The sequence below is a fragment of the Ascidia mentula genome, chromosome 4 (genome assembly GCF_947561715.1).
Source record: "Ascidia mentula chromosome 4, kaAscMent1.1, whole genome shotgun sequence".
In the NCBI taxonomy this organism is placed as follows: domain Eukaryota; kingdom Metazoa; phylum Chordata; class Ascidiacea; order Phlebobranchia; family Ascidiidae; genus Ascidia; species Ascidia mentula.
Window position 1 is genome coordinate 12896599 of NC_138569.1, and position 22513 is coordinate 12919111.

Here is a 22513-nt window from a genome sequence, read left to right on the forward strand (position 1 = left end):
GCTTTGCGCCGGCGGATTCTTTGTTTGTTTCATTATACGCCGGCGTATAATGAAACAAACAAAGAATCCGCCGCTACCTCGTAGGTCGGCCGAGTAACCCGCGTTCAAAGTTTTGTTTACTGGTTTTGTCAATTTTTTTTGTCAACTAACATCCCTCTGGTAATTGATGTGCCTCACTACTGCAGTTTGGGATTTCAGACATTTTTAGAACATATTTCACACGTTTCCACACTAGACCGAAATATTTATATGTGGAAGTATGCGAATCAAATTCAACCCACCTAGGCTACATTTTTTCCCCTGAGAAACTGAAGCATCTGGATTATTTAGAGCACCAGGCAGGACTGTTGCATAATGCACGATGCATACATTGCACTGCCTGTTTTAGAAAGATTTCCTCTGAGCATTCAATCTATTGCATGTTATGGTGAGCAAATGCCTGTAAAATTGTAGGTGAAAAGTTATTTAAAATGAACAACTAGAACCAGTGCATGTTGCATTGGAAATCTTTTAGAGTAGAGTTTGCATATGATCCAGAAGTATTCAGGCTCAACTTGCGGATATTACTGCTATTACGGCTATTACTGATATCATAGTATGCTAAGAAGTGTACTATGCTGCTATTACGACTTTTACGAGGGATTTTCCACAAACTATTACTCCCTCGTAATGGCAGTAATAGCCGCAATAGCCGAAATAGTCGTAATAGCCGTAATAGCCGTAATAGTTGTAATAGCTGTAATAGCCGTAATAGTCGTAATAGCCGTAATAGCCGTAATAGCCATTTTAGCAACACCGGTATATATATCCCTAACAAAATCTTGTGGTGATGCAGACAAAAAATGTGGACCTTTTTTGAAAGAAGTTTGCTTTTTTTAATCATTGCAACAGCTAGAAGGCCAGCTATAACATACCAAACAGACATATCATCATAATGATATAAGTGATTCTACTCTGGAAATGGATTAATTGCAAGTTTGGTTGCCCCAATAAAGTTTCTTGTTAATTCAATATATTTCCATGAATATTTGTGTATTGTATAATATATAATATTCTGGTTAGGAGAACCAGCCTCAAGGTGTTACTCGAACTCTGACAAAACCGATAACGCGACACTGCTAGTTGGTACTAAAGAAGGACAGCTACTTATTTACAAGGTATGTAGTGTGCCATGTTAATTATTATTGCCTGTTGAGGTTTTTGCAAGGCATGAGTGTGACAAGCCTCTCCACATAATTTTATATGGTTGCAGGTTTGCACAACAATCTAGCCTGGCAAAGCATAAAAATAATGAAACACTATATTAATTGGTATCCTCATTTACTGGCAAACACTTTTGTTTAACCAGCGATAAAAAAAAATATATATTATACACATTATAAAGTGGTTATGGCCAAGAAGGAGATAAATTGAAAACATGTGGTAGCAATCTTAAACACTGCACAATTAAAATATTATGATATTGCATTCTGCACATAATATAAAAGACAACAAAAGTGAGAATTATATACATAACATGGACAGTGATCGCTTGTCCCCATTCATCAAAGATAAATATTTTACCTGCTAAATATGTGTCTTTGTGCTGTAATATTGTGCTTGGCCTATTTTGCATGTTTTTAAGGTGCACAGAAATCTAAAAAATTCCAAGCAAATTGAAGTAAATTTGGAAAGATCCATTCGCTTTTTCTCAAAACGACCAATACAGCAACTCTATGCCTCGCCTGAAGTAAAGCTCATCATAAGTCTATCTGATGGGATTATATCGCTTCATGATATAAATACATTTCAATTGGTTGCATCCATGCAAAGGACAAAGGGAGCTACAATTTTTACTGCTGATTTAGAGGTATCAAACTATGCTCTTTAAATTTTGAAAACAATTTTTGCTAACATTTTATATCTAGGAACAAATATCTTCTACTGGTGACTCTGCATTTGCTATGAAACTGTGTGTTTGCATAAAACGAAAACTACAATGCTACTTCTGGAAGAATCAAGAATTTGTTGAACTACATGTAACAGTATTTGTGTAGTCGTAGTTCGTGATTGTGTAATTTATTTTTCGTAAAGGCTGATGTTTCCTTACCCGAAATACCCAAAACCATTAGTTGGTGCAAAGACTCTATATGTGTTGGATTGAAAAGAGAATATGGATTGGTTAAGTTGGATGGTAATGAATCAAACTTGATAGAATTGTCACCAACAGGTGAGTTAGTTGAAAAATAAATGCCAGTGATTAATTTTTTTATTGTTGTTTGTGCATATGTAAATTAAACGTCTCATGTATATGTAGGAAAGCTTATGGAACCAGTGATTGGTTGCCTTGATAAACAACAACTTGTGCTGATGAAAGATGAAACAAGTATATTTGTCAATAGTGATGGTGATCCTACATACAAGCATTCATTTACTTGGTCAGATATTCCATCAAGCATAGGTAAGGCTTACAAAATCAAAAATTATAATTTCCAAAACATGTCCACAGGGCAAAGCTTAGCAAACTTATTTCACCGCATGGTGTAAGAATAACATTTTTGAATTGAAACAGCGTAATGTAATGTAACCATTAAAACCTAGCATCAACTAAAACCCAGAACAAACCACGTCCATTCCTTTTAATATACCCACCTATATTGTTCAAGTGCTGTGGTTGATAACTTTTTGCTGTATGGCAAGTCTGACTGTAACTCTGTTGTACATGTCAGTTGGCTTTAAAGCAACAGTGCTAGCACTACCTTCCACAATCATATATATAGTATTTAAGCATGTAACTATTGAGAAATTATCAGTTTTTGGAACAACTTCAGGGTAAGAGATTAAAAGCATATTTTCAGGCCTTACCATTCGAGGTTTTATTGCTGAAAATTCGAGGTTTTATTGCTTGTCCAGTAACAATCAGTAATATTTTAAGTTTTCATCGTCTCCAGCAGGAATGTTAATATGGTTGAAGTCTGTTCTCAACTCAATGTTTGCCATGTAACATCAAATGTGTATGTGTACAACAAATAAAAACAACAAATTTTTAGATGCCCAGCCCCCATATTTAATTGGGATTTTACCAAAGTTTGTGGAAGTACGAACAGTAGAGCCTCGGCATTTGATACAGAGTATTGATCTACAAAAACCACGAATATCCACAGTTTGGAGGTAAACTAATAAATAAAAAAGAAAGAAATTTAGTAGTTTTATTGCAGCTTTTTGTTTTTTGTGTATTGTAGGCATTGGATGTTTGTAGCATCTGTCACACATGTGTGGGCTCTTCTTCAATTACCATTGTCAGAACAAATACATCAACTCTTAAAGGATAGAGAATTTGAGCTTGCATTACAGCTTGCAGTATGTGTGTTTACATTTAACTAAAATAAATTATTTTCACTGAAAGTGGTTTGCCAACCTAACCATTTGGACTTATTTGATCTAGAAAAGATCAATAGAAGATGATGAAGAAACAAGATTAAAGCAAATTCAACACATTCACACTTTACATGCATTTGAACTTTTCTGTAAAAAAAAATTTGAAGAATCTTTGTCGAATTTTTTAAAACTCAAAACAGGTTTGTGGATTTAAACATTTTGTAGGAACTGAAAAACAACTATTGTTAGAGCTGCAGACAGGGTGTATACACGCACTGTTTCGACCTGTAAGGTCTCATCAGTGCAGCTGTTGATGTGGCACTGTCTGCAGCTCTAATTGATTATTATGGCTCTTTTGCGCATACAACTATTGTTAGTTTTTGTGTAGATCCTGCACAAGTAATAGGCCTTTTTCCGGAACTTCTTCCAAGTGAATACAAAAAAAAGTTGATTTATCCATATGATCCTCCCAATCTAAAAGCGCTTGAATTGGAAAAGGGTTTGCTTGCACTTATTGAATTTTTAACAGAGGTAAGCAACTTAATTTCCCTTTTTGCATATTAAATAATACTAATACTGTTCCCTTAGTTTTTTCCGAATCTAGCCCTCTGGTTGGCATTGTTTACTAATCAGCAACACCAATCTCCTATTAAAACTTTAGTAGTTTTATTATATATTTTATTATATTTTAATTTATTTTATTCTTGAATTTATTTACCGTATAGCTTTCTGTGTTTATTTGCAAATTCGAATTTGCAGAAACTGAGGATGCCAGTTCAGGCGAAATCGATTTTTTACTAATAAATCAGCTGACTCAATTCGAAACTTCTGCTGGTTTCATTGAATTCTTAAAAAATACTATATTCTATATTGTATCGCATAGGCCACATGGCAAATCTTAAAATAATCTCCTGTTTAATGTCAACATATTCATATTCATATACATTAACATTAATAGAAGCGAAATGAAACATTGAAGCATACAGAATCGCAGATCAAGGATTCCTATGCAATAGTTGAAGGAAATGTAATTATGCACTCAAAAAAGCAAATTCTGCAAGTGATTGACACCACTCTGTTGAAATGTTACCTGAAGGTTAACCTGATTTTGGTAAAATAGAAAAATGTATCTAAAATATGTTTTAAACTTTTAGACCAACGATGCTTTAATTGCTCCATTGCTACGGTTACCTGATAACAACTGCCATATTGAGGAAGCTGAACGCATGTTGAAGCGAGCACAGAAACATAGAGAGCTTATTGAACTGTATAAGAAAAAAGGTTTACATCGCAAAGGTGAATGATTTATACTGTATTTGTAAAGCACATAACATTGTTGAGCTTTTAGCATTAAACATCTTGCTGCAAGAATCTAACAAAAGCTCAAAGAAACCGGAATCACATGAATATATGATAAAGTACATGCAACATTTGGGTATGATTGACAGACAATAGTGTACATTCATTCATCATAAGTTTGCTTTCCAACAGGAAAAGAGAACATTGGCGTAATACTTGATTTTGCCCCAATTGTATTAAAATCCAACCCAATGGAAGGATTGCTGGTTGGTGTATTTGTCTGTGCATTTACAAAGACCCAATATTTATGTTTGTCACTGAAGTAGAAACAATTAGTTTTAATATAACTGAAAGAAATTTTTAAGAGGTCGTTGTCGTAAATGTGGTATACTTCAGATATTCACCGGAGACACATCAGAAGTGGAAAGCCTTCCCAAAAATCAGATATTGGATTTTCTGCATGGGTTTTCCCATGCTCTTGTTATTGCCTATTTGGTAAACAGTGCAAAAAACTAGCATTCGTTTCTGTTATGGTTTTAACTCATGAAGTTAAAACATTTTTTTGAGGTTTTTTAGTGTTTAGGAACATGTCATATATTTTTGGAATGATACATCACCTGAATTTCACAACCGACTTGCAACCGCCTACAAAGACAAAATTATTGATCTTTTCAGGGAACATCATGACTCTTTACCAGAAGGTTTGGCTGTTAAGATTTTTTAAAATGGGGTTTAAGTTTTATTTTTTTCCAGAGGACCAGGTACAAATTAATGAGGGTCCATTGGAGCTTACTGAAGTGAGAAATAAATTAATATCATTTTTGGAAATTTCTTCTTCTTATCAGCCTGAGCGGATATTGGCAGAATTTCCCACTGATAGTAAAGCATTGCACATGTTTTACTTTATTGTATTGTTTTAAATTAGTTGTATATATTTAGGACTATTGGAAGAGCGAGCGATTTTGCTTGGTCGACTTGGTTCATACCAACAGGCATTAGCATTGTATGCAAATGTACTCAAGGATCCAGTACGTGCAGAAAATTACTGCCGCAAAGTTTATAATGAGAACCCAAGGTCCAACAAAGATGTAAGAATAACTTTGAAGGTTTATTTGGCACAAAAAGATAGGCTATGGCCACTTAAAAATGTTTAAAGTGTGATTAATGGATTGTCCTTTGGACATCATAATAAACCAGTGTGGATTTCCTTTCAAACTTATTGAAAAAAATTTTTGTATCATGTGCCCACATTTAAATTACATACTGCAAATGCACTTTTATTCACATTTCACTTGGACAGTGTTGTAGGTTTTAGAACATTTGTCAACCCCTATAAGCGCAATTCATCAAACATTTGCACTCGTTGCAGATATTTCTTTACCTCCTGAAAATGTATCTGCTACCAGAGTCCATTGACGATGTTGCAAGCAAGCCCAAAAATATTACTGGTACATTGGCAACAAGAAATCTCCATGCAGCATTACGCATTATGCATGAGCACTCAGAAAAACTGGATGCTTTGAAGGTTAGCAAATCATGTTTCTTAAAAGTCATATTTGGCAAGTATATGTCAAAACCAGTGAGTTTAACAATAAAGCAAATTTTAGATCACTTTTGTTTTCAAGATTATGAATAGTTTTTTTGATTGTGTATGTTTGACACTTGTTTATTTTAGGTTTTTTTACTGTGTATGCTTTTATGCATTGCTTGTTTGTTATTTTAGGTTTATTTACGCAAATAATATAGCATTAAATGACTGTTTTGATTGCTGCTCTAGGTTGTAGAAATTTTGCCAGAAATGGTAAATGTATCAAATATACAAGGGTTTCTTTGCAATGTCATGGAATTGCAAACCCAAGTAAAGCATCAAGCTCAAGTGTTAAACAACCTTTTATTGGCCGAAAGTAAACAGGTAATCATACAAAAACATTTAGTTGCTGAATTTTTTGTGAATAGCTATATGAACTAGTGTGTTGCAAAGCAACAAATATAAAACATAACTCCTGGCTCCTGGGAAAATAACAGACAAAAGATGTAACAAAACTGTGGTTACAAATGCAGCGGTTTGTTTCAAATCATAAATGACACAACCTCAGGTGTAGACCCTCTAAATAGCCTAATAAGACTGATTGCAGTTTATATTTTCTAAGTTATATATTTCGTTAGCTTTTTGCTAAAGTCTTCTTCCTTATTTTGGAGAGGCTATCTCTTAAACCTCAACGGTATTGCATTAAAAACGTAATACACATGATTACATGTTTGTTCTCAGACAAATGAACAGAGGATTTACTACGAGAATAATAAATGTATAATTACTGATGAACGGGTATGTCGCGTTTGTAGAAAGAAGATTGGCGTAAGGTATGTGAAGGTTTCCCTTTTTTATATGTTCCATTTTTAAAAAAAGTTTATCCTTTTTAGTGCATTTGCAAGATATCCAAATGACGTGGTTGTTCATTATTTTTGTTGCAAAGATCGTAACGTTTTGCCTGTTTTTATTTGACCGGTCTTTGATTTTGTTTTGACACGTTCTACACACAAATCAAAACTACAAAAATAATTACAAAATCATTTTCAGCTATTTGGTTGTAAATTACTTACTAAATTACGCAATTTAATATGTTTGATTGTTTTGTGATTGCTGCTAATAATGTGCAATAAACGTGTTGTGACCATTTGAAATTGATGGAAGCTTCGTAACGAAGAAACAATCGACTTAAGAAATGTGATCTGTGTACTTCTCAGAATTTTTAATTGTTTAGTGTATCAAGTACCGCTCGAGACTAGTTTGAAAGTAGCGCTTAAGTAAGTGGAGACGGTAGAACATTTCACATTGTATCTATTTTGGGGAGACTTCGCTGTGGAAGTTTTTTGTTGCTTTAGAAAGTATACCGTTTTGGACAGTGGAAGATTTTTATTTTTACATGCAAAAGTTTTTACATCATCATTCATAGAACGAGACCCACATTGGGAGCAATTTATGTAAAGCATGACTCAACCGCAACCAATATTGGGTAGTAATGGTTCTACTTTGCAAACATATAACAATGAAATGGTAAAGTGCATTGAAGATTTGAGTTCCCGAAGAGATGAGTTGCGGCGACAAATCGAATCCGACCAAGAAGAAAAAGCCAAGCTGCATAATGATATTCGAATACTAACCGATAGGTGAGTGTTTGCCATTGTAAACTCACCAAGATTGAATATACCTACATAAACGACTATGTAGACCATATATTTCACCCGATTCATAAGCATGAAAACAGATTACAGCTGAAAAATACTGGCGATTTTTTGATATGAACACTAAAGATATAATAGTACTAAAATGTTTCAGCTAGATATTTTGACCATGATCTGTGCAACAAAGAACAGTGATTCATAACATTTGACGTTTGAAAAGAACTATTGTTGTGAATAACTACCCGAGAAATAGCTTCGGTAGGATTGCAGCGAACATTAGCTAGTTTAAAAACGTTTATTAAAAAGCGCATATCTCCCACTGACGACTTGGATTGGTTGGGATTAAAGCGTTTAAATTCTTTCAAAAAGTGATAACTAGGACTGGCCTAGATTTCTACTTAATCAGCCAAACAAGATGTTTTTTTGAACATATATTTTTCGCCTATGCGGCATCCTCAGTATTCTAAAAACAACAACAAAAATAATCGTAGTGATTAGCACCCATGGCACACATGCAACAATTAACATTCAGCGCATGGTGTTGCCCAGGATACGATAAACACAACGTTTTCCTATTGTTTTTATTTACATTTTCTATTTACATTTTAATCTTTTAAACCGTTCTAATCCATCCAGCCACTGGTGTGGTGCCCGCAAATGTTATCTTTGCACCTGCGAGCAAACCGCTGACGCAACAACGTTTTTCGTTGCTACCGTCCAACTGCTGCTGTGCTTGTGTGTTTTTATTTGGTTTTGTACAGGATTGCGGTCTGGAGGTTAAATGTGTACATGTTAGTCTTGATGTGTGCCATGGGTGCTAATCACTACGATTATTTTTGTTGTTGTTTTTAGAATACTGAGGATGCCGCATAGGCGAAATATATATATTCAAAAAAACATCTTGCTTGGCTGATTAAGTAGAAATCTAGGCCAGTCCTAGTTATCACTTAGCTAGTTTAAGATTTGTAGGTTGTCCTTGACTTATTCTAGCACAAAATGTAGGAAATACAGTTCGCATTAAGACAAAGTTTTCAAACCTATGGTCTTGAGTTAATGCATCGGTATAACCCTAGTATCATAAAACAACGTATAGACCTATAACTCCTACTTATTTATTTTTTAGATTGGCGAGGATAAATGAGGCAATTGCTCAAAAAATGGCTTCCCAAAACGAATTTGATCGAGCCATTTGTGAAACACAAACTGCTTACGCTCGGGTAATAGATACTTCACAAAGCCTGCTGAAATCTTTACATGGAACAACAGAAAAACTGAAAGTTAGCGAAAAAGATGAAGAAGCGGAGTTTAAACTACCGAAAACTGGCATTCGGCGGGATTTAACATCTAAGAAATAGATGACAACTTTTCATGTTTTAACATTTACTGCATTTAAGGAATATCTGGCGTAATTTTTATTCAATTTCGTAGAAAGCGAAACTTATATAGTACCTAATAGAACATGTGAACATAGTCAATAAAGCCATAGCGCAAGCCCAGTCCTACAAAGCAATTTGACCGGTTTTTCACTGCGAACGAAGATTATCGGTCTTTCGACAGTTTGATGAAGATGGTGACTAATCCGAAAATTAGGTTAGGACTAAAAGTGGGAGTTTACTTAATGCCACCAAATTCAAGAAAGTATGAATCTCAGTTTTCTATCTCACACCAAATACCTGTAATATCTGCAAATGTAGCCTACGACTTGATGGGATTGCCTTTCTTAAACCCTGTCGTGATCGATGTTGTTATCGGGCCCAACATTTTAGACCCGAACCAGAAGCCTAAATTAGATAGGCCAAGCGAAATTACGTTGCAAATACGACAAAATGAAACTACCGTTATTTTAAGCAGTTGTGATGTACAATTGTTTTGATTGGTTGTTTTTGTTATTCCGATATTATTTGAAAAAAGAGGTGCTAAAATGCACAAAAGTATTTTTTCCTATAAAAAAAACAACATAAAAAATGCAAATAAGTAAGTTAATAGTAAAAAATCTCAGAACGACAATTCAAACAGAAAATATTACTAGGCTAAAATATATAATAACGTTGTGTCAACGCTTCTTTCTTCATGCTAAAATGATAAAACGATAATACTGGCCAAACAGCACAAACCGCAGGTGCTAACATATTGGACGACACCCTGATCAGCTGTAACGAGTGATCATTTTAGCATTTGTCTTTTATGTTTATTTTGTTTGTATAGAACTGATGATGCTTAATAAAGCGAAACATGTGTTCTAAAAATAGAAGCAATGTTATTATAGTAATATTTGAAATTGACATTGAAGTTTCACTTGTGTCATGACAAAGAAGTGTTGCTGGTTAATAGGTTTCGATTACGTAAAGTATATAAACATTTTCATTGTCAAACAGAAAAGTTGAATTTGGTTGCTTTGTTTGTTTCGTTGCTCTTTGATTTTACCGCAAATATATATATTTTTTATTATTTATGATACCCGCACCGTAATTTTCATGCATTTACTCGGAATCCCTTTTGACCCTTTCAAACTCGAACGCGGAAAGTGTTGCATAAATACAAATCCACCCCCGTGTATAAGGTATCTCGGGGCAGTATAGAGCCCCTGGAACATGATATTATTCCGCACTGTCTATATCGAAAAACAAGCCAACATTGTAATCGGTGTACCGATTGCTCTTTGACGATACAGTCCTTGACACTGCACATTCTTGCATTGACAGCTTTTGATGCGAACTTATATAATCACTTTTAACAACGTCATCGGGAGATAATTGTTATGTTGCAAAACATATTTCCCAAGTTTAAGAATCAGGATGATTAGTTCTTCAGTTATACTGCCCATCTTGACTTTGTAGCCTATACCTCCACGCATCTCAGTACACCATTTTATTAGATTAACAAAAGTTTACATAGAATTCGACGGGAGGCCTTCTGCGCAAGGATATCTGTTTTCTGCATGGTTCTTAGTGCTGCTAAAATTCCGCTTCTGTTGTAGTTTTTCATTGTTCGCGGTGGTAGTTTTTGGGTGGGCAAGCTTGTCCAGTTAATTCGCCAGTGAGATATTTTGCGCCAGTTTTGCGGGTTCCTCCTAAAGGTGCTTGTAGAACCTAACTAGACCATTGAGTATAGCCTATTATCAAGATCTGTAGTTGTATTTCCGTTTAATGTAATATCCCATTTTTACTTACGTAAATAAGTCGGCGATATGTTTCATACAATTTTAAAATTAGATCGTAACAGTGTAGGCCTGGGGTAGCCAACTTGTCAGCGAATGTTATCGACAAGGAAACTTTTTATTAATACACGATCGATGCAGAGGCGATGCAAAATGAATAATTTATAATCTTGCGCAGATTTAAAAACATCATGACGGCGTCCTTATCCATAAATTTGTTCACTTTTTATAAACGATGAATACTGTGGTGGTGCGGAATATCGACAAGTGCACAAACGCTAACTCACTGTGGATGGATGGACGGAGCCGGGCAACAACACAAGGGTAGGGAAGAGGTGGCGTAAGGAACGTTAATTTGACAGTATTAAATTGTAATCAACTTGCATGGATTAATGACTTTTGTCAGTGTTGTGGTTGGCACATTTTTATGCAAATATTGTCTTCACTTTCTGGTAGTGCTTTCCGGTTAACATGAACGGCATTCGTAATGATGCGAAGAAATCAAAGTACGAGACTAACGAGAGGGGGGTGATTTAATAACTAGGCAAGTCAATAACTTAATTGTCCATGAGCAGTTTGTTACGAAATCATAATTTTGTAGCTTTATTCTTCTATTATCAAACTCAGATACCATTCGCATATAAGGTTTACAGGGATTAATACCTTTGTACACTATTGGGTAAAGTTGGCAATGTGTTAATATGAACTAGTTTAATTACACCTCAATCCTTGTGAAACTTTAACAATGTTTAATTATTTTGTAATTATGTAAAAGTTTAGTTTCACAATTTCATCAATTACAAATAAGCCTATATAATATTTGTTTAAGTGTAACTTACTTTTGAACCTGTTATAATAAGTTTTAAAATTACAATATAAAAGATTATACAGGGCCTGAGCGAATTGTACATGTTTAAGGCCGCATCTCACAATTAAATCCTAAAAATTGAGTTTTAGAAGTCATTTGTCATTGTGCACCTGGTTACAGTTTCTCTTGTTTGCCAAAAACAATTGCCGGGTCTGATGACTCATGAAGGGGGACTACTATTGCTGAACAGAAAAAAAATTGATTGCAGCTGCATTAAGACAGCACATTGGGGGTTTTTGGAAAAGGCTAACTGCTAAATTTTCAGTCCTGGGGGGGGGGCCCAAAACAGTAACAAGACATCTAATTCTTAATGAATTGTGTAGAGGAGGGTTGGTGGCTTCACTTAATCGCAAATGGAGGTAACTTTCTGTGATTCATTTTTTCACAAAACAAACCTACACTTTTTTCTGCTTTTTTGGCCAAAATAATGGCCAACAGAGGGTCAAAATGCCCCCGGGGGAGCAGTTAAAGTAGTTATCTCGATTATAAATTTGGCCAGAATTCCTAGTCAAGGATCGGGACTAACAGAAAATCACAAATTAAACATACTTTCTGTGATTCATTTTTCCACAAAATCTACCTCAATATTTGGGTAGTTTTTCAGCTACATGTTGAACAGCACCCTCTACCAATTTACTGCCGGACTAATAACCCTGAAAACCATAGTAAAACTGCCCCAAACACGCTGAAAATTGCCCTGGCAACAGCCTGTTCATCTGCGGTCATTCAACCAAAACACTGGCGCCCATGCATGACCCATCGCATTGTTACACATAATTTTACTCTGTTACGCAGGAGTTCGAGAAGGGCATTTCCCAACCAAGAAAGTCTTTTCCATAGAAATACAGAGATGCGGCCTAAAAAAGCGGTTTGGTCACACCATTTGTGGTTGGTGCTTACCTTAGTCAGGAACAACACATACTTGCATGCAGCCATATGTAATAATTTAATATATTTTATTTTAAACTGCTTGGTAATCCTGTTTACAGATTGTTTTGTAACAAGCAATTGTTCAAGCAGCATTGTTACGCTGGAATTTAAAGGTTGCTTCTAAATTAAAAATGGAAATTTGTGTTCGTGGAACAAGTAAACTACCAATGGAACATCGTTTTGAGCCTTATGCCTTTAATGGTGGAAACATCTTGGCTATAGCTGGAACTGACTTTGCAATTGTGGCATCTGATACTAGACTTAGTCAAGGATTTATGATTCATTCTAGAGACCATCCAAAGGCTACTCAATTGACCCCAACTACTGTGGTTGCACAAGCTGGATTTGAGGGAGACATTTTAACCATGAAGAAGCGAATAAAAACCAGAATTGAAATGTACGAGCACGAACATGGAAAAACTGCCAGCACTCCTGCAGTTGCATCAATGATTTCAAAGATGTTATATGGCAGACGTTTTTTTCCATATTATGTTTACAACATTGTTGCTGGTTTGGATGGTGATGGGAGGGGTTGTGTTTTTAGTTATGACCCTGTGGGAAGTTATGAAAGAGAGCAATACCGAGCTGCTGGGGCCGCAAATGAGCTTCTCCAACCATTGCTAGATAACCAAATTGGATACAAGAATATGGGAGATGAAGTTGCTCCACAACTTTCAAAAGATAAAGCAATGCAACTGTGCATTGACTGTTTCACATCTGCAGCTGAGCGTGATATCACCACAGGTGATGGTGTGTTAATACAGATAATTGAGAGCATTGGCATCACAACTCAAACAATCCCATTACGACACGATTAACAGCTAATTAATGTTGTAATTGCAATGTTCACATATGGTTTGAGGGAACAGATTCAATCAATATTGTTTCATTTGAAAAATAAAAATTAGCAAGGAACAAACTTATTATAATTTAGTCTGCAGTTAGAAAGGTCTGCAACGTTACAGAAGGTTTAATAAATCATCTGCATTTTCTTCAGTTAGTTCTCCATCAGTAGGACTTGCATTCATTGGTGATTCATACGGATGTATTTCACTCTTCGATGCCCCACTCAATTCTGAACAGTGTGTTTAATCAAAATATTTCTATGTTCACATGGCCTTAAAAAGTTTACAGCAATTATGATACAGTAGATCAACAGATGGTCAGTGTGCATAGGTAGTATAATATGCCAACAGGTTCTTATTGGTTTTGTCGTAGAATGATCTCATGTGTTCATCGTTAACGCCGCCCTTTTGGCTAATATGCCTCATGCATTGAAATTCAAACACAGTTTTTCGATACTGGATGACGTCATAGTAACAAATTATGACGTCATAATATAGCCGCCCCCCCTGGAAAAATAAAAACTAGGCACCTATGTCAGTGTGTTAATTAATATTATAATTTATAATAATATGTTTAAGTGCAACCTATTGTGAGCAAAAAAAAATTAAATCCTAAAAAAAAAAGTAAAAGTTCAGTTGTTACCAATAAAACTGATATTGTGCTCAATTAATTTTTTCCACAATGTCTGATTTGATGCAAGAAGAATCTCTTTCAGTTTTTTTAGAAAAGCATTAGTCTGCTGAACACAACTCCTCTGAAACAAAAAGGCATCAATTTGTAGCATTGTATATCTTCTTATATGAATAAATACAGCAGTTTTAACTCCCTAGCCAATAGTTTGCAGGATTGACAAATTGCTTCTGGCAAAATGGCTCTAATTTATTTTATATTCATTACCTTTCTTGCCTCTTCAATAAGCACATTCAGACAAGAGATTATTTTGTCAGACAGCTGAAGTGCAAATGGGTCTTGGGCAAGTTCTTCAATTTTTGCTTGGAAGTTTTGAAAAGCTGTCGATTATACACATGTAACAAAACAACAGAGATTCTAGCATAAAAAAATACCATTGACTATATCTTCCGTTGAAGATGATTGTTTGAGAATACACAAAAAGTCATTGGATGGTGAAACAGTCCCAATACCAGTAATTTGTACAACAGTTTCTTGTGATGAAGATACTGCAGCGCCATACTTCTCTCTAAAAGACATGTACCAAAACAAAACTTTTCATATAAGCATGGTAAAGGCCCTTTAATCATTATCCTTATTATGAACATCTTTGATAAAGAAACAGTAGTAGAATATCAGCACATTCAAACACCATTTTTTTCACAGTTTTCACCAGACTTTCTCCTGTTACAGTATTATCAGATTTTAGGCGATGAAAAGGTCAGCAACGTACTTATTTCCCCACCACTTCTTCGGTGTTTCATCAGAATTTACCCTTTTTAGTACAAAAAAGTCAGCCAGTTGTTTTGCAACATAACTTTCATTAAGATTGGTTGCCGAGTTATCTTCTGATATGCTTTCAGCAAGTGATTGGTTTAAATTTTTTTGAAGAAAACTCCCCAATGTTTTTTGAAAATAGGGGTTTAACTTGTTTTGAGGAATCAACATCTCATTTCTTTCTCTTAAAAAGTAAAATAGATAACTTCCAATACAACCCTGCCACTAAGCCATTTTCTCAGTAAGCTGTTGGAAACTAACTTTATTATAAAAGGTACATCACAAAAACAATATGACCATTTTATCTAAGAGTGAAGTCCACAGAAAAAAAGCATGATTATATTATCACATGAAATGTGTGAAACATTGTTTGGTATGTTTTTTTCTACTCTACATACCATTATTTAAAGTCATTTGATGAACTTGGGTTATTGTGATTAAGTCACATAATAAATGGGACAATGGTTTTTTGCCTAATTAAAAACCGACTATATCACCAATAACTTCCCAATCCATACTTTGTATCTAAGTCCATTACTCCAATATACTTTTCAAGACAGCTAAGCTTTTGTTGATCCACCAATTCAGAAGTTTTTTGCAAAGACATAAAATTAAAATTTCTAAAATAGTAATGGTTTCAAATTACTATTAAAACATGTGTTTTTTAAATGTGCATTTTACCTCAAATCCTCTGAAAAAGGAAGGCTCACCATAATAAAAATTTGATAGTTCATCTTGACATGTGGAATCAGTGCAACTAATTTTGGATTTGATCCCTTTCGATACACATAACTTGCAATAGCACATAAGTGTTGATTATTCATGCCAGCTACAAGAGCAGAAACACTTGATGCAGAATTCTTTTAAAAGGAATAAATAAAAAAAATTCAAAACATTTATGATTTATTAGGCAGAAATGCACACAATGTATTTTCTTACAAATGATACATGTTATGTGTAAGCATAGGCGTCGATTTAAGGGTGATTGGGGTGACATGTCACCCCTCACAAACAAACAGGGGTGACAACGTATGCATTGTCACCCCTGTATTTCGTTTAAATTACAAATTATTGCCAAAAAAACCACACACATTATACATGCGTTAAGCTAGTTTTAACAGCCTGTATTATCACCGTCACATTCATGACAAACACAAGTGTCTTGTGGACTGTTACGCAGTGCAGCAGTTGTTGTAACATATTGGTAAGAATCGGCATTCATAATTACTAAATCTGCAATAGACCGAGTGAAACAAAAATGTGCCGCTTTCAGTAAGGGTGTCCGTAATAAAAGTATTTAAAACTTAGTGCTACAAAAACATGGTTCGGTGTACAAGTGACACGAAACGAAAATTGCGTCGTTTGCCAGTTTAAGGCGCAAGGTCACCCTTAATATTTTACAAAACGTTAAAAAATTGACGCCTATGTGTGTAAGTAAATTGTTTGAAACAAAATGTTGCAGTTTGAAGTCAGCTAGTTTATTATAATAGAAAACTAAATTTTTCCTACAGGCATCCTCAGTTTATTATTTGTTATGTGCAAATATATGCAGATTATTTTAGGCTAACTTTATCTGTATCATTGGATTTAAACATAGGTTAACATACTTGATCACCAGGTTCTGGTAAAACGAAATGAGCCTGATCATCAAAATGATATTGAACTGGAACATGTTTAATGTCAGTGAAACCTAACATTAATAGCTGCTTTCCATCAGTGCGATATGTCATTTGTTTCTCATCATCAGCGTTAAATGGAATAATGTCTTTTCCATACTTGTATCCTGAAATTAACCAAAAGCTAAATAGCAATGAAAATATGTTTTAATGTAAATTTGCCACTATACATCATAATGTATGGTTTCACATGATGTTGCAGCATTATGCAAAATAAACTCTACCACCTTTTACCAACTTTTCTTTGGTGACTTCAGTTCTCTGATCATCATCTACAAAATAGAACGAATTTCTTGTAATATCTTCAGTTTTGCCTGTTCTAGCATGACATCTGCCCAAAAATTAAAAAATATGTAATAAAATTACCTAATATTAATTAAAAATTTGCAATAACAGTAATTCTGAAATAACTTACTTTTTCCAGGATTTTTTCATTTTGGCTTCTTTGGTTTTAGCATATGCAACACATGGGATCACTAGTTCATTTCCCAAACATAAATTGCACTTCCAGGCAGCTGAATTAACGAACCTCTTTTCAAATTTACACACTGACTGTATAACCTGCCTAAACATGGCATAAAGGTGAATTATTTTAAATTGAAAACCCAGCACAAATACACACAGTACAGTAATTTCCGCATGATTTTAAACAAATAATATATCCATTTATGGAAAAAAACACTGACTGCATTGCTGCAAGTTATTTTCATGCCACACATAGTTATGTCACTTTACACTTAACCCCAATCATACATTGACACTAAAGGTATTGTCTTTTCCCCTAAAAACAAATGCTAGTATATTTTAATAACAATAGCCAATTTACATTAAAATTACTTTGATTATTTGCACTATGGGCCAGTTTGATGCTAGAATTATTTCTACATTTTGGTATTCAATGTGTGGTAGATTACCAAAATATTGTAGAAACCAAATATTGGCCAAAAAATGACAATTATTGGTGACTGGATGAAGTGTGTAATCTGTTTTCAATGTGGCTTGCATGAAGCACCAGCCCACAGCCCAGTGGTTAGCAACCCTTACTGAAATGAATAACTTGTTCCTTCAATTCCTGAGGAAAGTATTCTTTTTACAATATTTTCACCATGAACTTGTTGATTGTTTTTGGGTTTTTGCAAAAATGATCCATTTTGTTCAGAAGAAGATGGCCTGTCATGTGAAATGGAGGTGTTTGGTTCATTTTTAACAGTGCCGTCACCTCTTCCATCACTGTACCAACTTTCTTTGGAGACATTCAAGGTGCTTGGACTTCTACAAAATAAGTCGAACTTGAGAATTTGTTGGAGAATTTAAAAATCGACATCAAAATTACATGACATTCAATTCCACATCCATATTGTCCACTTTAAACCCATTTATGATACCATCAAGATTATCATCGTTTGTAAGATGTGAAAAATTTGTTAGAAGAGCAATTCGCCTGGTTAAAAACTTTTTTTCCCTGCAAATTTAAATGGTCAAATCTAATAAAAAAAAACAAGAATCATACCTGCTTTGTTTGTACAATAAATCAAGACTTACAGTCAATGCATCCAAAACTGTACATAATGGATTCAGGAAAAATACAGTAAAAAATCAATTTGTAAAGAAATCATAATTAAACATTCAAGGATACAATCAACAGAGGCTGTACAATTATGAAACTTGGTGTTTGTGATGTAATCAAGTAAGTCCCAACTCGGAATACAAAGTGGAAATATGACACTTATATTTGAATATGAACCATCATCATTGTTAAACAAAGAATTCGAAGTCTCATCTGTTCCAAACAACACCAGTGCTACCTCATCCCTTAATTCGGCAAATATCTGCTCAATAAAATTAAGTTTAAAAACTATTCGTTTTTTTTCTTTAGACATTTGATAGATTTAGCGGAAATCAATGTTTTTTGACAACACACAAATGTAAAATTAACCACAGAAAAGTAAAATAATGAAAAGGTAAACAAGGTAAGTCCTGTTGGATCAGGGGTGTGCAACTGTCTATCACAATGGGTTACAAACTACAAATATAATTATACTGAAGGCCATTCAAACAACAGAATGTATTTAAGTAATTTATTTACTGGAAAAGCCACACAATCAAGTTACTCATTGAGTAAGTGATCAACGGGATGTCTGATATCTTCTCTCTTCAGTGATCTTGTCAATACCAGCCTTGCACCCATGAAGTAAGGTTATATGCTGCTAAATCATAGCCCGAAGAACAATGCATGTTTCTATAATGCACACACACTATGTCGCAACAATGGGGGAGTCTATGCGGTGGCCTAATTTAATCACTGTGTGATGTAATACAAAGTCCAAAACGGCAATGATTCAATTACAATCATTTACTTTTTGATCTAGAAGTGAAAAATACTAAAATACTTTGGGCAACTTGAGTCAGGCCATGTAAATAGATACCGCAGGCCGTGTTCTGGCCAACGGGCTGTATGTTGCACACCTCTGTGTTAGATGATTCAAACAAATTTTGGGCCACAGTGATCAAATAAAATCTAAACTAATAAACAGAATATATTAATAAAAAGACTATTTGGCAAGGCATAAGTATGCACTTTGCACCATTTATGTGAAATAAATATATATTGGGAGCTGGTAAAAAAAGATATAGTTGTATCTTATGTTTGTGGACTGGTATACATAACCTGTAATAAATGTTTTCCAAAATACATGATGTTTGTGAAATATGAATAGCCATTTACTGATTTTTGTTTCTTGATATGCACTAAAATGACTCGCCTTTCTTTGAATAAACATGGTAACAATTCTGCAAGCCATATCCAAGGAGCTTGTCTCACTTGCAGGTGCATCCTGCATTCCTGCTCCAACATCAACACAAAATACAGTTGCCTCCTACATGTCCAAAAACAGTGAATGGAGTATTTTATTAACACAACCAAGTTACAAGATATGAACAACAAACAATGAAAAATCAACAAACAAACCCACTTTCTCTGCTCTTGCCATCTCAGGCCAGTTCTACCTGTTTTCACCTGTGAATTGCTCTGCTGTTATGCAGTGTAAATGTTTAAAAAAGCAACCTATTATGGATACAGCAGAATGTTGTTAAAAACGTCATTGTGCAAGGGTTATATTATTAGCTACAAATTACTGAGCATCAAAGTAAGGGCTATGTGTTAAACTTGATGGTATTTTTTATTATTTTATATTAAGGGCTATGAAAATATATTCCATTCAGATGCTGTTTAAATTCACTTGTAAAACGGATTTTGCCCAGCGTCGTATCTTAGAGCACGTTTTGAATCGTTAATGTACTTTCGTTGGTTGTGATGGTCTGCAGTGTCCCGTGACGTAAAATTCCCTTTTTTATTCCAGGCACCTCACCCTTTGTGATTATGCTTAATAATGGTGCATCTTGTTATTTTTTTTTGTGAATTTGTTGAGCGAAACACTGTAGCTTTTGTTATTCTTTAAAAAATTCCATTTTATAATTCCGTTTCTTCTCTGGGTATTTCCCTCATTACCACCCAATTTCACAACGATTTTTACCGTGAACGTGAAGCTGTTTTCAATCATACAAGGTGAGCTTGGTAGTTTGCGCACCGAACTAAGAAAAAGTTTTTTTTTTTTTTTTTAAACTATTGCAACCCACCATTTAAGTAAGTTATAGCCCTTGATGATGTATCGATGTATGTTTGTTTTGTGTTGATTCCTCATAGATTTCTTTAAAATTTTTTTGAATGGAACAACCATTATCAAAAAAGATGCGTACCAATGGTGACCATCAAAAAGTTATAGGAACTCATGATGGAACATTTCATTGTGATGAAGTGCTAGCATGTTATATGCTGAAGCAATTGCGAGAGTACAAGGTCAGTTATTCAGTGTATCTAAAAAAATACGGAATTTCAGTTAAAGATATAATTTTGTTTATTGTGTTTGTAGGATTCAACAATAGTTCGCACCCGTGACCCTGCCATTTTAAATACTTGTGACATCGTTGTAGATGTGGGTGGTGTTTATGATCCAAATAAACAACAGTTTGATCATCATCAGAGGTTAACAACTTTAGAGAAATTTCGTGTATACTACTACAAATGCCAACCATTTGCGTATACTTTGGCCTGTGTATTTTTTTTATAATTTTGCAAATCAGCTATCTGTACCTTTAAACGTGCAGAAATTTCAACGAATCCATGAAAAGCATTTGTGGGAAAAAATGGACAACAAAGCTGAGCAGTGCTGGTCTAGTTTTTTGTCATTTTGGAAAAGAAGTTTTGATGTCTTTCATGGGTAAATTTAGTGATGACAAAGAAATATTGTCATGTCTATATGACAAGGTAATTATTACAACCAAATAACGCATTTGTGTAAATTATAAAAAATGTTATTCAAATCACACCAATTTCCTGGCTGGAACAGTAAATTTTCCAAGCATGTTTTAGTACACAAAAATATTCCAACAATTTCACATTTGCTTTTATGTTGAACATTTTTAATGGTAAAGGCTTGGACAACTGAATGTTGTGTAAAAAGCCAGATATTTTTTGTATAAATAAAAAACTAGTTGTAATTTTATCTTGCGTACGAATTAGCTTGTGTTGAGAGATCTTTTGCTGTATTTGAATGCATTATTATTTATATTTACATTAAATATCAACACATGTTTTGTTGCTAACGCTGCCAGGCATACTATTTAGTAATGAAAAGCTCGTCTGGCAAAAGAAAAACTTGTTTGTTCGACGTTTCGGTTGTGATTATCCTGATGAAGGTTTGTTGTATAACAACCGAAACGTCGAACAAACAAGTTTTTCTTTTGCCAGACGAGCTTTTCATTACTAAATATCAACACATGCTTTTTCAAAGATGTACGAAAACTTTATTGAGGAAATCGATGCAATAGACAATGGCATTGACCAACATGATGGCATGTCTCGATACAAAATATCAACAAATCTTAGCACAAGGGTGTCCCATCTAAATCCAAGTTGGAACGAGGAAAATCCAAATGAAATGGTAAAATTAATGAGTCATTTCAAACTTCAGGTGTAATAACCAAAATTTGTTTGGTACAGGAACAATTCAAAAAAGCAATGGATGTTGTAGAAACTGATTTTAAAACTAAACTGAACCACTTTCTTCATGTTTGGCTTCCTGCAAGATCTATTGTTCAAACAGCTCTCAAAACAAGATATGATGTAAGCAAGTAATGCTTTCTTAAATATTATAACTGAAGCTGAAAACTAGGTTGATCAAAGTGGAGAAATATTGCTACTTGGCTGTTCTTGTCCGTGGAAAGAACATTTGTTTGATTTGGAAGAGAGTGAGGAAGTAAAAACTTCAATTAAATATGTGCTGTATGGTGACAAATCCGGAAAGTGGCGAATTCAGTGTGTGCCAGCAGGCCGCAATACTTTTGAGAACAGGTTAAAATTGTATTGGCCAATTTAAAATGACATGTCATTGTCCTACTCTACGAGTCATTGACATGGTTTCAGGTTGTCTCTTGCTTATGATTGGAGGGGCTTGAGGGATGAGGAGCTTTCAACAAAATCGGGCATACCAAATTGTGTTTTTGTTCATGCAACTGGATTTATAGGAGGAAACAAAACACAAGATGGTGTCTTAGAAATGGCTAGAAGATGTCTGGCACAAAAGCTAAAATAAATTTGAGTGCAAAATATGTTAATAAAGAAACACAATATTTTTGCTGTACTGTTTCCAAGACAAAACCAGTCACAGAGCACTTTTATTAAAAAAAATAATG

General features: G+C 34.5%; 5 protein-coding genes across 9 annotated transcripts; 4 read left to right on the plus strand and 1 right to left on the minus strand.

Annotated features, from left to right (window-relative positions):
• Nucleotides 1-137: 137 nt before the first annotated feature.
• Nucleotides 138-7356, plus strand: LOC145897036 (vam6/Vps39-like protein). The gene is made up of 22 exons (XM_082985194.1): nucleotides 138-427; nucleotides 1063-1157; nucleotides 1625-1849; nucleotides 1908-2018; nucleotides 2074-2209; nucleotides 2297-2440; nucleotides 3030-3150; nucleotides 3222-3339; nucleotides 3425-3557; nucleotides 3746-3888; nucleotides 4316-4453; nucleotides 4512-4653; nucleotides 4706-4792; nucleotides 4849-4922; nucleotides 5053-5151; nucleotides 5240-5357; nucleotides 5410-5535; nucleotides 5596-5744; nucleotides 6026-6181; nucleotides 6434-6568; nucleotides 6926-7017; nucleotides 7078-7356. The coding sequence occupies exons 1-22, from the start codon at nucleotides 355-357 to the stop codon at nucleotides 7157-7159; spliced, it is 2697 nt and encodes an 898-aa protein (XP_082841320.1). The 5' UTR covers nucleotides 138-354; the 3' UTR covers nucleotides 7160-7356.
• A 169-nt stretch (nucleotides 7357-7525) lies between these two features.
• LOC145898981 (microtubule nucleation factor SSNA1-like) lies at nucleotides 7526-9952 on the plus strand. The gene is made up of 2 exons (XM_082987682.1): nucleotides 7526-7824; nucleotides 8963-9952. Exons 1-2 carry the CDS (start codon nucleotides 7646-7648, stop codon nucleotides 9192-9194), a joined length of 411 nt encoding a protein of 136 aa, XP_082843808.1. The 5' UTR covers nucleotides 7526-7645; the 3' UTR covers nucleotides 9195-9952.
• A 1603-nt stretch (nucleotides 9953-11555) lies between these two features.
• On the plus strand, nucleotides 11556-13619 carry LOC145899426 (proteasome subunit beta type-1-B-like). Its single transcript, XM_082988201.1, has 2 exons — nucleotides 11556-11901; nucleotides 12715-13619. Exon 2 carries the CDS (start codon nucleotides 12926-12928, stop codon nucleotides 13610-13612), a length of 687 nt encoding a protein of 228 aa, XP_082844327.1. The 5' UTR covers nucleotides 11556-11901; nucleotides 12715-12925; the 3' UTR covers nucleotides 13613-13619.
• A 111-nt stretch (nucleotides 13620-13730) lies between these two features.
• LOC145899423 (DNA repair protein Ku80-like) lies at nucleotides 13731-20025 on the minus strand. Of its 3 annotated transcripts, none has more exons than XM_082988191.1 (16): nucleotides 19735-20025; nucleotides 19525-19638; nucleotides 18399-18591; nucleotides 18273-18321; nucleotides 18096-18224; nucleotides 17807-18034; nucleotides 17178-17327; nucleotides 16990-17093; nucleotides 16694-16869; nucleotides 15768-15946; nucleotides 15605-15706; nucleotides 15043-15270; nucleotides 14705-14838; nucleotides 14538-14650; nucleotides 14283-14394; nucleotides 13731-13869 (listed from the first exon to the last, which is right to left on the minus strand). In XM_082988191.1, the coding sequence occupies exons 1-16, from the start codon at nucleotides 19750-19752 to the stop codon at nucleotides 13754-13756; spliced, it is 2145 nt and encodes a 714-aa protein (XP_082844317.1). In that variant the 5' UTR covers nucleotides 19753-20025; the 3' UTR covers nucleotides 13731-13753. The 3 variants fall into 3 exon arrangements, with proteins under 3 accessions (XP_082844317.1, XP_082844316.1, XP_082844318.1); XM_082988190.1 differs by having other exon boundaries at nucleotides 13735-13878; XM_082988192.1 differs by lacking the exon at nucleotides 15043-15270 and having other exon boundaries at nucleotides 13735-13878.
• A 161-nt stretch (nucleotides 20026-20186) lies between these two features.
• On the plus strand, nucleotides 20187-22452 carry LOC145899425 (MYG1 exonuclease-like). 3 transcript variants are annotated; one of them, XM_082988198.1, is made up of 8 exons: nucleotides 20187-20327; nucleotides 20466-20618; nucleotides 20692-20804; nucleotides 20927-21086; nucleotides 21613-21762; nucleotides 21822-21944; nucleotides 21994-22172; nucleotides 22245-22452. In XM_082988198.1, exons 2-8 carry the CDS (start codon nucleotides 20487-20489, stop codon nucleotides 22411-22413), a joined length of 1026 nt encoding a protein of 341 aa, XP_082844324.1. In that variant the 5' UTR covers nucleotides 20187-20327; nucleotides 20466-20486; the 3' UTR covers nucleotides 22414-22452. The 3 variants fall into 3 exon arrangements, with proteins under 3 accessions (XP_082844324.1, XP_082844326.1, XP_082844325.1); XM_082988200.1 differs by having other exon boundaries at nucleotides 20207-20327; nucleotides 20511-20618; XM_082988199.1 differs by lacking the exon at nucleotides 20187-20327 and adding an exon at nucleotides 20328-20405.
• The last annotated feature ends 61 nt before the right edge of the window (nucleotides 22453-22513 follow it).